At 35.1% G+C, this 14,501-nt stretch overlaps 1 protein-coding gene across 1 annotated transcript; it reads right to left on the reverse strand.

The window, feature by feature from the left end:
- Positions 1–2,883: 2,883 nt before the first annotated feature.
- Positions 2,884–3,880, reverse strand: LOC138883662 (uncharacterized). The gene is made up of 2 exons (XM_070164361.1): positions 3,502–3,880; positions 2,884–3,251 (listed from the first exon to the last, which is right to left on the reverse strand). The coding sequence occupies exons 1-2, from the start codon at positions 3,878–3,880 to the stop codon at positions 2,884–2,886; spliced, it is 747 nt and encodes a 248-aa protein (XP_070020462.1).
- Positions 3,881–14,501: the final 10,621 nt, after the last annotated feature.

Below are 14,501 nucleotides of genomic sequence, written 5' to 3' on the forward strand. Positions count from 1 at the left end.
GAAAGGCCTTCCCAAGATAATAGGAACCTCATAGTCCACCTCACAATCCAGAATCACAAAGTTGGCCGGCAATATGAATTTGTCCACTCGGACAAGCATGTCATCAATAATGCCCAAAGGTCGTTTCATCGATCGATCCGCCATTTGAAGTCTTATTGAGGTTGGCCTAGGTTGCCCGATACCCAAAGTTTTGAAAACCGAGTAGGGCATCAAATTGATACTAGCTCCCAAGTCACATAGAGCCTTGGCAAAATCCGCACTCCCAATGGTGCAAGGAATGGTGAAAGCACCGGGATCTTCAAGCTTCGAGGCCATTGAATGCATTATAGCACTAACTTGGTGAGTCATCTTTATAGTTTCACAATCCATAGAACGCTTCATTGTAACCAAGTCTTTCATGAATGTTGCATAACCCGGCATTTATTCAAGTGCCTCCACCAAAGGCACATTAATAGATAAGCTCTTCATCATGTCAATGAACTTTTTAAACTGATTATCATTTCTTTGCTTTGCGAGCCTTTGAGGATAAGGTGGAGGTGGTCTAGGCAAAGGTGCCTTGGCTTTTGGCACAACCTGCTCGGGCATGTCAATCACGTGTTCCCTAGACGGGTTCATGGCATCTTGAGTTTCCACCTCGGCCTCATTAATGTCAATCCTCACCTCATTGTTCATATTCTCTTCAAACACATCTTCAACTACCAAAGGGACTTCGTCATCTTGCAACTCAACATCATCATCCATGACTTGCTTTTGCTTAGAGGCATTCACATCACCGCCTATCCTACTTCTTGTTGTGATCGCCATAACATGATTGTTCCCAACCTTTGGGTTCACTCCCGTATCACTTGGTAGAGCACCCTTCGGGCGAGTATTCAATGACTGATAGATTTGGCCTAATTGCACCTCCAAGTTTCGGATAGAGGTGTTGTGAGAAGCTAATTATGCATCAGAATCCGCATTCCTCTTCATCATCTGCTCGAATATCATTTCAATTCTACCCATATCATTACCCGAAGAACTAGAACCTTGAGATGGAAATGGTGGTGGATTGTTCGGTTGTTGGTACATTGGGGCCTTTGAAAGCCTTGCCCCTGGTTTCCTTGATTTCCATTATTCCATCCTCCTTGAACCTCTCTAGTGCGGACCGCACAAAGTGTAGTGCGGCCGTACTAGGCCTATTTTTCCTGAGTTTGTCTTGTCTTTGATACTTGTGCAAGTTTCACTCCTTTTGAGCTGATCTTTGATATCTTTTCACTTTGTTGATCAAACATGCAATCAAGCACAACTTATGAGCCTTTTGGGACTATTTTGTATGAATTTATAATCAAAGCGAGAGCAAGAAGGAGCATAAAATGCGTCAAAATCCCTAGTTATCAATGTACTTGGAAATAATTGTAATCCTATTGACGGTTTGAATTACTTAAATCACATCGGATTAGTAAGTGAATTTCTAAAAGATTGAGCTTAATTTTTTTGAATTGTAAAAAAAAAGAGAATTGGATGTTCCTTGGATATTGTTCCCTGATGAAGTCTTGATTAACTGTTTGAATATGTGATTCTATGTGTCTCGCATGTATGATTCGCGAGCAGGGTGTCTGTTTATTTTATGTTGACCATATCGCATGGATGATTCGCGAGCGGGGTAATAGATGCATCTATGGTTCGCGTCGTTCGACCCTCGGCAGTGCACATTTTACATTTATATTGGATCGGGTCGTACGACCTCGGCATGATATGTGCATGATTGTATTGTTGCTTGAGATTTATAAATGTTGACATTTGCCTTTCCTGGCCGGAGATAAATTGATAAAGATAATGAAAAGTAAATCTTTGGAAATCCATTATTATTTGGGAAGTTGTTTACATGCTATCTGGCTTTATGAATTATAATTGTTGTTTTAATAAAATTCCCTAATCTCCTCACATTTTTACTATATTATCATTGGACCACTAGTAAGTGTCGAAGTCGACCTCTCGTTTCTACTTCTTCAAGATTAGACGGGATACTCATTGGGTACACATTGTTTTCGTACTCATACTACACTTGCTGTGCATTTTTGTTGCACAGATTCATATGTGGCTAGTGGTTTAGTGACGGCATGGTTGATACGGAGACATAGGTGAGCTGCAATTATCGAGACGACCGCAGCCAGTAGAGTCCTCTTCAGAGTATTGTACCGTATTTTCATTTTTGTCCACTTATATTCCGGACAATTACTGTATTTTATTTCATTCCCTAGTAAATGTTCATGCACTTGTGACACCGGGTTCTGGGATGTCTATTGAAGTAATCAGTATTTTGAAATTGTTAAAGATATCATTATTTATTCAGTGAAAATTTATTCATTATTGTTTAAACGTATAAAAGAAGCGATTTCAGAAATATTTAAAACGAGAAGTTACTAGTTATTTGTTGTTGGCTTACCTGACAATGGTGTCCGGCGCCATCACGACTCTTAGTAGATTTCGGGTCGTGACATAATCCATATTTCATTGTAAAAGGTTTATACAATAAAATCATTATATGCGTTATATTGATACATAGTTTAATATGTATTATGATGTAGTAACATTTTTATCAGTACACTCTAATTTCATTATATATGCTAACTTTATACCTTGTATGTGGTGATAACTTACTGTCATGCTTCTCGACGCAATGATATTTTCCCTCAGCAATATTTCATACTTTGTGCTAAGTGTTGTACCAGTTGCCAGTGTTGCGTTTCTGTTTGTGTTATTCCAAGCCCCAACCGGCTTCATCAAGTAGTCAAGCAGATCGTAGATAGGTAGATCTCTCGTTGCCTTATTCGCAAAATTCATGGATTTCGCAATATTTGAGGTCATCACCATTGACCTGTTAACGATTGAATGTGCTACCGATCACCTATCATATCCAATGTTGAATAAGTACTGTTTAACTCTCCCATCAAGATTACATATTTCTAACATGTATTGGTTGAATTTCTCAATTGTGTATGCTTTAGCCATAGTAAAAAATAAGGGCCTTATTTTCTTTTGGCTCTTCTTGAACCTCAACTTTATGTAGTTCCATAGATGGAATATGCATACACAGTGAGGCACTTCTGGATACACAACTGACGTTGCCTTCAAAATGCTTTCATGCATGTTAGATACGATGCACATTCCTTCCCTTATACCATATGTTCCTTGCAAATTCTGGAAGAACCACTCCCATGATGCATCATTCACCGAATTAACCACAGCATACGCGAGCGGGAATATTTCACCTTATTGAACATCACAAAAATTAACTTTATTTAAAACTTAAATTATACAACATATCAAATACGATAAAGCAGATTTGTTATAAAGGTATGACAATATGATACATTATACATGATATATAATAAGAGGATATGTGTTATACTAAATGTAGAGCTGATATAGCATCAAAATAGTCGGATAATTTATACACGTTATACATGAAATAATTTCCATTACGAGTATTATATTCAATGAATGTTTACTTCAACTCACCTGCAACATCTTGGGTGCAAGTCGTTAGTAAGGTCCCTCTGTGTGTTGATTTAAAAAAGCTACCATCGACAACAACACTAGGTATGCAGTACTCCCACCCTTTAATTGATGAGTAGAGTGCTACATATACATATAAGAAGCACCCGTCATCTGACCTTTCTAACCTTGTCACTGGCCCAGGATTTATATGCATTAACATATACAAAAACCTTGGCAGCTTATTATACGAATCGCTTGGCTTACCTCTCAACTGTCCAAACGCTTTTTCCCTCGACCTCCATGCTTTCATATAGTTCAAATCAACTCTATAATCCCTCTTGAGGTCACGTTGTATTTTTTCTGGAGTATACTCCAACTTTGGATCATCTAACTTGTTCATTATCAAACTTTCAACGAGATTAGAGGTAGCGTGCCGCTGTGAAAATAATCTGGAATTATTTCCACATGTGTGAATTTTTTTAAACTTTCTCACCTTAAATATATTCGAGGTGTTTAGGGTTGATGCCTTAAGATTCCATGAGCATTGATCATCCACACATACAAGATAATACCTGCAATATAAATACATTAGTTACTTTTTTGGTTTCAAATACAAAAATTAAATTAGTAACTTGATTAAAAACTCGAATTATATATACTGGCACATATAAATCATATATATACCATTCCTGTATAATTCGTGCATATGATCTAAAGCATCAGTTTAATCTTTTTACCCAAATGTTTAAGATTGAAAAATTCCTTTCAATAACCCCCATATTTAAGATTCTGTTTCTTTTTTAAGGGATGTCAAAAATATTTTTTCTCTTTTCTACTATTCATCCAAAATCTCTCTTTTATTTTTATACCCCCCTCCCCCCTCCCCCCCAAAAAAAAATTCAATTCTTTTCTTTTTCCAAAGGTTTTCAAATCCAATTTCTCTCTTCTTACTAATCACCCAAAATCTCTATTTCTTATTGATATAACACATATAAAAATCGAAATATTGCTATAGAATCAAGCTGAGTTTGAATCTTGTTTTCTTTGTTTCTAACATCTTTATTGTATGTGACTTGTATATGATACATTAATACCCAAAACAATACTTGATACAATACTAATACAATTACAATACGATTATATTATATTTTTAATGTAGATTTGTGATTGAAACTTAAAGAAGATGAAGTTCATAATTGTATCATAATTTTTCAGAAATGTATCGCGACTGTATAATTATATATGTATCATAATCATTGAAGGAATTGTATTACAGATGTATGATAATTGTATATTTATTGTATTACGAGTAGTTGTGAGTTCGTGATGAATTTCACAATTTATATCACAAACATATGATAGTTGTATATTAATTTATTAGTATTATATCAGGTATTATTTTGGGTAAAAATGTACCATATACAAGTTAGATACAATTGTAATACAAGTATGATACAATTATGTTTTAGACATTGATGTATCTCATACAATTCAAATACAACTATGATACAATTATTATACAATTGTCATACAATTCCTGAATATTTCTTCATTTTCAGTGTTGTTCAGTCTCCCAGCAAAAGAACGATGAAATTGATGATTTTTTAATACTATAAAGCCATAGTCAATGGTGGGGAGAGAGAAGACGAAGATTCTGGGCGTAAATTAAGGGATTAAGATGTAAATAAAAAAGAGAAGAGGAGAGGAGAAAAAAAAAGAAATGGATGTAATTAAATCCCTTAATTGAAGATATTAATAATGGAGTGGGAGCTTTTTAAGGAACAATGTGCACAATTTGTAAGAAAAATCTAGATACTTATTAAAAACTACAAAACATAGAGAACATAGGTAAATAAGTTTCTAATATAGTATAGCTAGGTAAATGTCACGACCCAGATTTCACACCCTCAAGAGCCGTGATGGCGCCTACTGGTGAAAGCTAGGCAAGCCAAATTATCCTAATTACTTAACCTTTTCCAGTTTTAAACCATTATCAGTGATGAGTAGATATCATGCAAATAGCGAAAATAATTAAGCGGAGACAAAATCTAACAATTTATCTTAATACAAAACTGCGGAAGTCTAAATACAACTCTACCCAGAATTTGGTGTCACAGCTTCACAGACGGTCTAAGAATACTACATATAAAGTCTGAAAGATAAAATATACACTGTTTCTGAAATGAGTAAAGGAAACAGGATAAAGGAAAAGATAGGAGGTGACGGCAAGGCCCGCGGACGTCCGCAGGACTACCTCGTTTCGCCTGTGTGGGCTGAAGACAGCATCCTCACTGCGTTCCAAGCACCCCGGCATCAGTATCTGCACACAATGTCGAGTGTAGTATCAGTACAACCGACCTCATGTGCTGGTAATTGCCTAGCTTAACCTCGGCGAAGTAGTGACGAGGTTAGGACCAGACCACCAAATAAACCTGTGCAATATAGCGTACAAAAATAATAGGAAGTAGATAACCATGATGGCAACAATGATCAACCAGTGATATAAATAGCAGGCAACAAGAACACCATAAATATTTCTCAACAAATAATAGATACAAGTGCAATCAATTTATCAAGTCCTTCAAATATAAATCTTTCACCTATAAATCCTTCAAGTAATAATCTCTAAGATAATATGCTTTTCAATGAATATATTTCGAATATATTTCCTTTAAATAAATATCTTTCAAATAAGCATCTTTCGAATATAATTCTTTTGAGTAAAGGTCACCTTGTGACGCCTCATTCACTTAACATAAAGTAGAGTACAACTTCCAACCTAATTAGGAAATCAACAAGAAAAGATGAAGTTATTTTTAGAAATCATTTGATAAAGAAGATACCCTTTTCAATTAAAGTACAATATCGAATGAATCATTACCTTTAATACAAGAAATCAATAAATCAAAACATAGTAGAAATTCCTCTTTAAGTAAAGTATAACCTCAAACGGTTTAAGGAAAATTTAATTGAGAAATCAATTGAGTTAAAAATGTAACAATTGTTGAAATTTGGAGTAATGAACATAAAAAAAAGGTAAAAACAGAATATCAAGAGAATTATAAAGAAATCAAAATCCAACCACTAACAAGAATAAGGAAAACAAAGGCAAATTTCACTTTCTTTTCACATCTTATTGCAGGCGTGCAACCCGATCCCATTTCCTGTATCTCGTGGCAGGCGTGCCACCCGCTCCCATTTCATGTATCTCGTGGCAGGCATGTCACCCACTCCCATTTCATTATATCTTGTGGTAGGCGTACCACCCACGCCTACCACCCGCTCCCATTTCATTATATCTTGTGGTAGATGTGCAAAGAAAGAGATAAGTTACATTATGTGTTGGAGGACAAACTCTACTTCTCATTTGAGGACGAATGACACAAAGTCGGGGAGAATGTAATACCCCGTATTTGATGGGTGCATGGGTACGAGTTTCTATAGCCAGTCGGGACTAATATCGTGTGTTGACGTGAAAATCGAACCTTTCTGAAAATAATTGGAGTGTAAGAAATTTGTTTCAAAGTTTACAAATATGGATAAAGGAAATAATCTCAATTGAAATGGCATTGTCGGACTTATGTCGAATGCGGTAATGTGGGATCAACCGCGAGTATATGTGTAAAAGTAAAATCATCAATTTGGAAACCTCAGAATAATTCTTAGTACGTTCGAGGACGAACGTTTGTTTTAGAGGTGGAGAATGTGATGACCCAAAATGTCATCTTTAAATTAAATAATCATCTCGGTATTTTAAGACCTTGAAAAGTGATATCAATAATTCCTCGACTTGCGTGTGCAGTCCGTATAAATTTTTCGAAAGGTTTTTGTATGAAAAATGGATTAAACTATGAATTAGAGCTTTAAAACTCAACTGAGTTGACTTCGGTCAACATTTTGAGAAAACGAACTCGGATCCAAGTTTTGACCATTCCGGTAGTTCCGTATCGTCATTTGGGACTTGGTCATATGCCCGAAATCGAATTCGGAGGTCCCTAAATCAAATTATCCCCATTTAACGGAATCCAGAAATCTCTAAGCTCAAAAGACAAATCTCCGGTCAAACTTAAGAAATCTTTAAAGATTTCTTAAGTTTGACCGGAGATTTGTCTTTTGAGCAAACGACCCCGGAATGAAATTTTGATGATTCAAATAGTTTTGTATGCTGATTTTGGACTTAGGAGCATGTTCGGGTTTGGATTTGGAAGTCCGTAGGACAATTCGACGCATTTTGGCGAAAGTTGGAAAATAGAAGATTTTTGGAAAAGTTTGACTGAGTGTTGACCTTTTGATATCGGGGTCGGAATCCAATTCTGAAAATTTTCATAGCTTCGTTATGTCATTTATGACTTGTGTGCAAAATTTGAAGTCAATCGGACTTGATTTGATAGGTTTTTGCATCGAATATAGAAGTTAGAAGATTTGTAAAACTTTAAAAAAAATGATAATTTAAGACTTGGAGGTCGAGTTGTTATCAGAATTTGATAAAATTTGCATGGGTAAACTCGTGGTTGAATGGGTTGTCGGATTTTGTAAGTTTCGTCGAAATTCGAGACGTGGGCCCTACGACGATTTTGAGTTAAATTTCGGATTTTTGTTGGAAAATTAGTATTTTCGTATGGAATTAATTCGTACGATTTATATTAAGTATATTGAATTATTATGGCCAGATTTGAAGCTTCGGACGAATTCGCGAGGCAAAGGCATGTTGGAATTTTGAATTGGTTGTAAAGCGAGATAAGTATTTGGTCTAACCTTAGCTTGAGGGATTAGGAGTTGTGTCTTATTTGCTACATGTTAATTGTGGAGTACGACGTATAGGCATGGTGATGAGTATCTATACATTGGTGTCAAGTATGCCCGTGAGTCTTGTATTATAATTGTTATGACACCGTTGTAGTTTATTGCGCTTCATATGTTATTATCATCATTGTTCCCTTGCCGGGATGTTTGTTTGATATTATTGTTCGCTTGCCGGGATATTTGTTTTAATAGTATTGTTCCCTTGTCGGGATGTTTGTTTGATATTATTGTTACCTTGCCGGGATGTTTGTTTTGATAGTATTATTCCCTTGCCGGGATGTTGTTGAAATATCATTGTTCCTTTGCCGGGAAGTTGTTATATTGCTCTTGTCCCCTTACCGGGATTTCTTGTGATTATTGTTGGCTTGAAACTGGGAGTGGGTGGTATGTCTACCACAAGATATAATGAAATAGGAGCGGGTGATACGCCAACCACAAGATATAATAAAATGGGAGCGGGTGGTACGCCTACCACAAGATATAATAAAATGGGAGCGGGTGGTACGCCTACCACAAGATATAATGAAATGGGAGCGGGTGGCACGCCTGCCACGAGATACATGAAATGGGAGCGGGTGGCACGTCTGCCACAAGATACAAGAAATGAGATTGGGTTGCACGCCTGCAACAAGATGTGAAAAGAAAGTGAATCTGCCTTTGTTTTCCTTATTCTTGTTAGTGGTTGGATTTTGATTTCTTTATAATTCTCTTGATATTCTGTTTTTACCTTTTTTTTATATGTTCAATACTCCAAATTTCAACAATTGTTACATTTTTAACTCAATTTATTTCTCAACTAAATTTTCCTTAAACCGTTTGAGGTTGTACTTTACTTAAAGAGGAATTTCTACTATGTTTTGATTTATTGATTTCTTGTATTAAAGGTAATGATTCATTCGATATTGTACTTTAATTGAAAAGGGTATCTTCTTTATCAAATGATTTCTAAAAATAACTTCATCTTTTCTTGTTGATTTCCTAATTGGGTTGGAAGCTGTACTCTACTTTATGTTAAGTGAATGAGGCGTCACAAGGTGACCTTTACTCAAAAGAATTATATTCGAAAGATGATTATTTAAAAGATATTTATTTAAAGGAAATATATTCGAAATATATTCATTGAAAAGCATATCATCTTAGAGATTATTACTTGAAGGATTTATAGGTGAAAGATTTATATTTGAAGGACTTGATAAATTGATTGCACTTGTATCTATTATTTGTTAAGAAACATTTATGGTGTTCTTGTTGCGTGCTATTTATATCACTGGTTGATCATTGTTGCCATCATGGTTATCTGCTTCCTATTATTTTTGTACGCTATATTGCACAGGTTTATTTGGTGGTCTTGTCCTAGCCTCGTCATGTAACGACCCGACCGGTCGTTTTGAACTTTTGCACTTTGATCGCCAGTTACTGGGCATGACTTGCCTCGTGTAACATATTATGACTGATGTAGATTGTTGGTTTTGGTTTTCAGGAAAAATCAGAATGAATTTGAAGGAACAATCTCAGTTGAAAGCTTTGAATTTGAAAGATTTGACTGAGAGTTGACTTATTTGTATATGAGCCCAGATCGGAAATTTTAGGATTTGGATAGCTTCGTTGGGTGATTTATGACTTAGGAGCGCGATCGAAATGCATTTTGGAAGTCCGTGGAAGGATTTGGCTTGAATTGACAAATTTAATATTTTGGCGAATTCTAGTTGATAGATGAGATTTTGATTCGAGGGTCGGAATGGAATTTCGAGAGTTTTTGTAGCTTCGTTATGTCATTTGTGATGTGTGTGCAAAATTTCAGGTCATTTGGATGTCGTTAGGTCGACTTTTTGATCGTTCGGATTTCGGAAATTTTGGAATTCTTAGGCTTGAATCCGAGGGTGATTTGATGTTTTGATGTTGTTTTGAGCGTTCCGAAGGTTGGAACAAGTTTGAATTATATTATGGGGTGTGCTGCCATGTTTGGTCGGGGTCCCATAAGGCTCGGATATGTTTTGGAAGTGTTTTTGGAAGATTTTGTCATTTTGAGCATAAGCATGTAATGATCCAAAGGTCCATTTTTAGTTCTAAAGATCGAAATTTGATTTTGAGACTTCCGGAATTTTGATAATGAATTATAGGACTTGTCGCACCTCCTTTTTCCGCCCCGCGAGGGTGCGTGGGAGTTTTTCCAATTAAAGGACAGTCGAAACGAGATTTATTTGTTTTGTTTCAGAGTCGCCACCTGGGAATTTTAAGGCGTCCCAAGTCACCAATTTTTAATCCCTGAATCGAGGAGAATATGACTCTGTTTGTTATTCTGCGAACCAGAAATCCTGAATAAGGAATTCTGTTAATCCGGAAGAAGGTGTTAGGCATTTCCGAATTCCGTGGTTCTAGCACGGTCGCTTAACTGTTATTATATTTGACTTTGATTTATTAAATGCATATTTATTGCCCAATTTTATTATTACCGCTTCTATTTAGACTGCTTGTAATTAAGGACCCTTCTTCGAATCGAATCACGCATACGTGTATCCGTTTTATATATTATATATTTTTTTAACGTGAAAAATCGTGTTACGCGTACGTATACACAATGATATTGATAATATAATTTATTTATATTTTTTTCGAAATTTTTATTTATTTATAAAAATAGACTTAAGTTCGAAATTGTGCTTAAAATAAAATTAAGAACGTCTGTCGCTCTTGTATGATTAAATAGTGAACTGCACATCTCAGGTTATATGAAATTAATTTGATATTCTCCGAAGAACCCCTTTTTAATAAAAATTTGCTCGAAGTTGCGCGAACGCATAATCCGAAATGCCTTTAGAAGTATAATCAAGTCACGCGAACGCATCCCTAATTATGCAAATTAGTTTGGGTCGCATAAATGCGTACCCATGTTTAAGAATGGAATTATTATTATACCGCGCCTAAAGCAATTAGCGTTTTATTTACTTTGGGGAAGGCCGTGAAATTTGTTAAACGGCCCATCCGAAGTCTAAGTAATCAATTAAACAGTTATTGAGGGCCCCGCAATTAGTGTGTTTTATTGGGCGAGGCTCATCTCATTTTATTAAAAAAAAATAGTCCTAAAATGCCTACATTTTCTGTTGAAATTTTTCTTTACAAAATAAAGAGAAAATGTCTTAATTTATTTACATGTTATTACCTAGTTACATTATACTAGGCATGTTCTCAATTTGTCAAATTAAAAAATAGCAATCCAATTTTAATCCTAGACCATTTACATGCTGAACTTAACCAATATTATTTAACTAAACAATATTTCTACCAAATTCTTACTAGATGGCCTATTCGTTTGATTTTTACTTGACGAAGTTACTACACCATTTATTTATTTTTTGCAATATATAGGTAGTTCAATCGTTAAGCTATCGTCGGATATTCCACTATATGTATTAAATAGCTACACGATTCTGATTTTTTTGCAAACTAAATAAATTATACATACAAATAAAATTCAGAATATAATTAAAACTAATTCAAAATTTCAACTATTTATTTTTTCGTATTCATGCTTCATATTCGGATTACAATAACCAGCTTTCAGTTGTGTACCTGATATCGGAAGCAAAAGAAAATGATGATGAGAATCAGCGACAGTAATAACAATACAGCAACAAAAGTCCAGCAGCAGTAACAACCCAGTAACAGACCGGTGGAGTAGTAATCCCAAAAACAAAAGCTTTAAGCTTTAAATGAAACAACAACCATTAATACTAATTTCAAACAAAGAAAGAAAGCAATAGATTTTTTTTTTAGTTTTATTTTATTTTGAAAGCTTAAATATTTTTCGGAATTTTTCTCTCTTCTATTCTCTGTCCGTTTTTTTTTCTCTCTATCTGTGTGTGTATTTTTTTTTCGTATCTCTCTCCTTATTTCTGTCTCTCTTGTTCTCTATGTCTTGTGTTCAAGACTTCATATATATAATCTCATCCCATAAATCTTTTAATCAATTAAATCAATACTTTTTCTCTACCCAACCCATTATCTTTCCACTCATCCCCATTACATTAAATAAACATATCACACCACCCCATTATATTTTGTCCCCCATGCTTCATTTAAAATAATGCAAGATTCCCCCTTTAAATTAAATCTTGTCCCCCCTTTATATTAAACAACTATATCACAACCCACCCCATTTCATTTTGTCCCCCATGCTTCAAATAAACAATTTCAAAATGTACAATTCCTAAACTACCCCTCACGACCTTACTGAAATTACCAAACTACCCCTGAACGTACTATAAATTACCAAACTACCCATCAGTTATAACACATCAATTAATCAAACTTAACCAAAATATAGACAATATGATCAATTTCTAACAATGTTCAAACAACAATATGAACACGGATGAACATCATAACAACAATATCACATGAACACGATTTTAACAACATTTTAACAACAAATCACACGAACACAAATTGAACAACAAAGAACAACTAAAATTTGATTGAACAAATTTTTAGCAACAAACAATCCTATTTTCGGATTCAACAACTACAACAAACAAGTATATTTAGATTTCTAAATTCAATCATATTGAACTTAAAATCAACTCTAACAACATTACAACAAACAATTCTTATATTAAACTTTAAACAAGATTATGAGACCAATTCAAGAAATAATCATAAATGGTAAACAAGAAATCAAACTATACACATTTCGGATTCAAGATCAAACAAACATAATATGAACATGAATTAAATCTAAAAATAAAAACGACGGATTCAAATGATTAAAACCAACATACTTCCCTTATTACAACTAAATTCTTTTAGGCAAATGACAAAACAAAACCTAAGAAGAAACAATTATGAATTTAAACTTGAACTTAACAATATTAACAATTTCCGGAAAATACATAAAATACATGAAACAAATTGAAGAAACAATTAATTAAACTTCAATTTGTATCTAACTAATATTAAACTAACAAATATTCACTTAAACAATAATACAAACATGAAATAAACATGAAAACAACTAATTAAACTTCTATTTTGAAATCTGAAAATTAATTTAATAAACAACATGAACACACTAGAAAATTATTTCAACGATGAACAATGAACAAAACAAGGATTAAATCATTTAACGATTTTGGATCCGAAAATAACGAACAAAAATTACGGACAATAAATGAGATTCAAAAACCAACTAACCGGAAATGAAATCAACAACGAACTTCGATTGTAAACAAATCTGTCCAAGCCTCGACCAAAGCTCGAACGAAGGATGACGAAGACAAAGAAGAAGCAGAAGCAGTCATGCAACTACTGCCGCGACGAGCAGCAGCAGCAGTCCGTCCAACACCTGCTGTAACGAGCAGCAGCAGCACTACGTAGGAAGAAGAAGCAACGGCGGAGGAAGGAGGAGAAGCAACGGCGATAGGCATGTTTGGATGACGGCGTGTTTGCTGAAACGCAGCTGCGCGAGCAGCAGCAGTTCGGTCATGTTTGGTTAAAACAGAAGCAGCAGCGACATGGATGACGACGAAAACACGAAGAAGAAGAAGCAGCTGAACGCAGCAAGAAGGAGAAGCAGCTGAACGCAGTAGGGGAAGCCATGGATGAGCTCAAACTCGACGATGACGAAGCTTGACGGAGGAAGGCAACTATGGAGTTGTTGGTGCGTGTGTGTGTGAGTGACGGGGTGAGGGGGCGTTCGTGGGGGAGGCTGGTCGATGTTGCAGGCTGGGGTTTGTGGGGGGGGGGCAGCCATGGGAGCTTGAGAAAGCTTGAGGAAGAAGAAGAAGATAGGAGGGGTGGGGGCGGATTGGTTTAGTGTTAGGGTTTCTTGTCTTTTAATTTTTGTTTTGTTTTGTAAAATGTAAGACAAAGGGGTTTGGGTCTTTTGGGTTATGGACTGGGTCGACCCAGTTCGAAATGGACTGGGTCGTAGGGAAGATTGGGCCATTTTTTGGGCCTATGGCTTGAAATCGAAGAAGAGGCCCAATTCCGACTTTCTTTATATTTTCGCTCTCTTTTCTTCTTTTATTTCTCTAAAACTAAATTATAAAAATACTTAAACTATTATTAAGAACTAAATTAAGTTATAAAAGTGCAAATTAACTCCAAATAACAATTAACGCACAATTAAGTAATAATTAAGCATAAAATTGTATATTTGGGCATTAAATGCTAAAAATGCAAAAGATGCCTATTTTTATAATTTTCATTTTTTGTAAACA

Source organism: Nicotiana sylvestris, chromosome 12 (assembly GCF_000393655.2).
Source record: "Nicotiana sylvestris chromosome 12, ASM39365v2, whole genome shotgun sequence".
In the NCBI taxonomy this organism is placed as follows: Eukaryota; Viridiplantae; Streptophyta; class Magnoliopsida; order Solanales; family Solanaceae; genus Nicotiana; species Nicotiana sylvestris.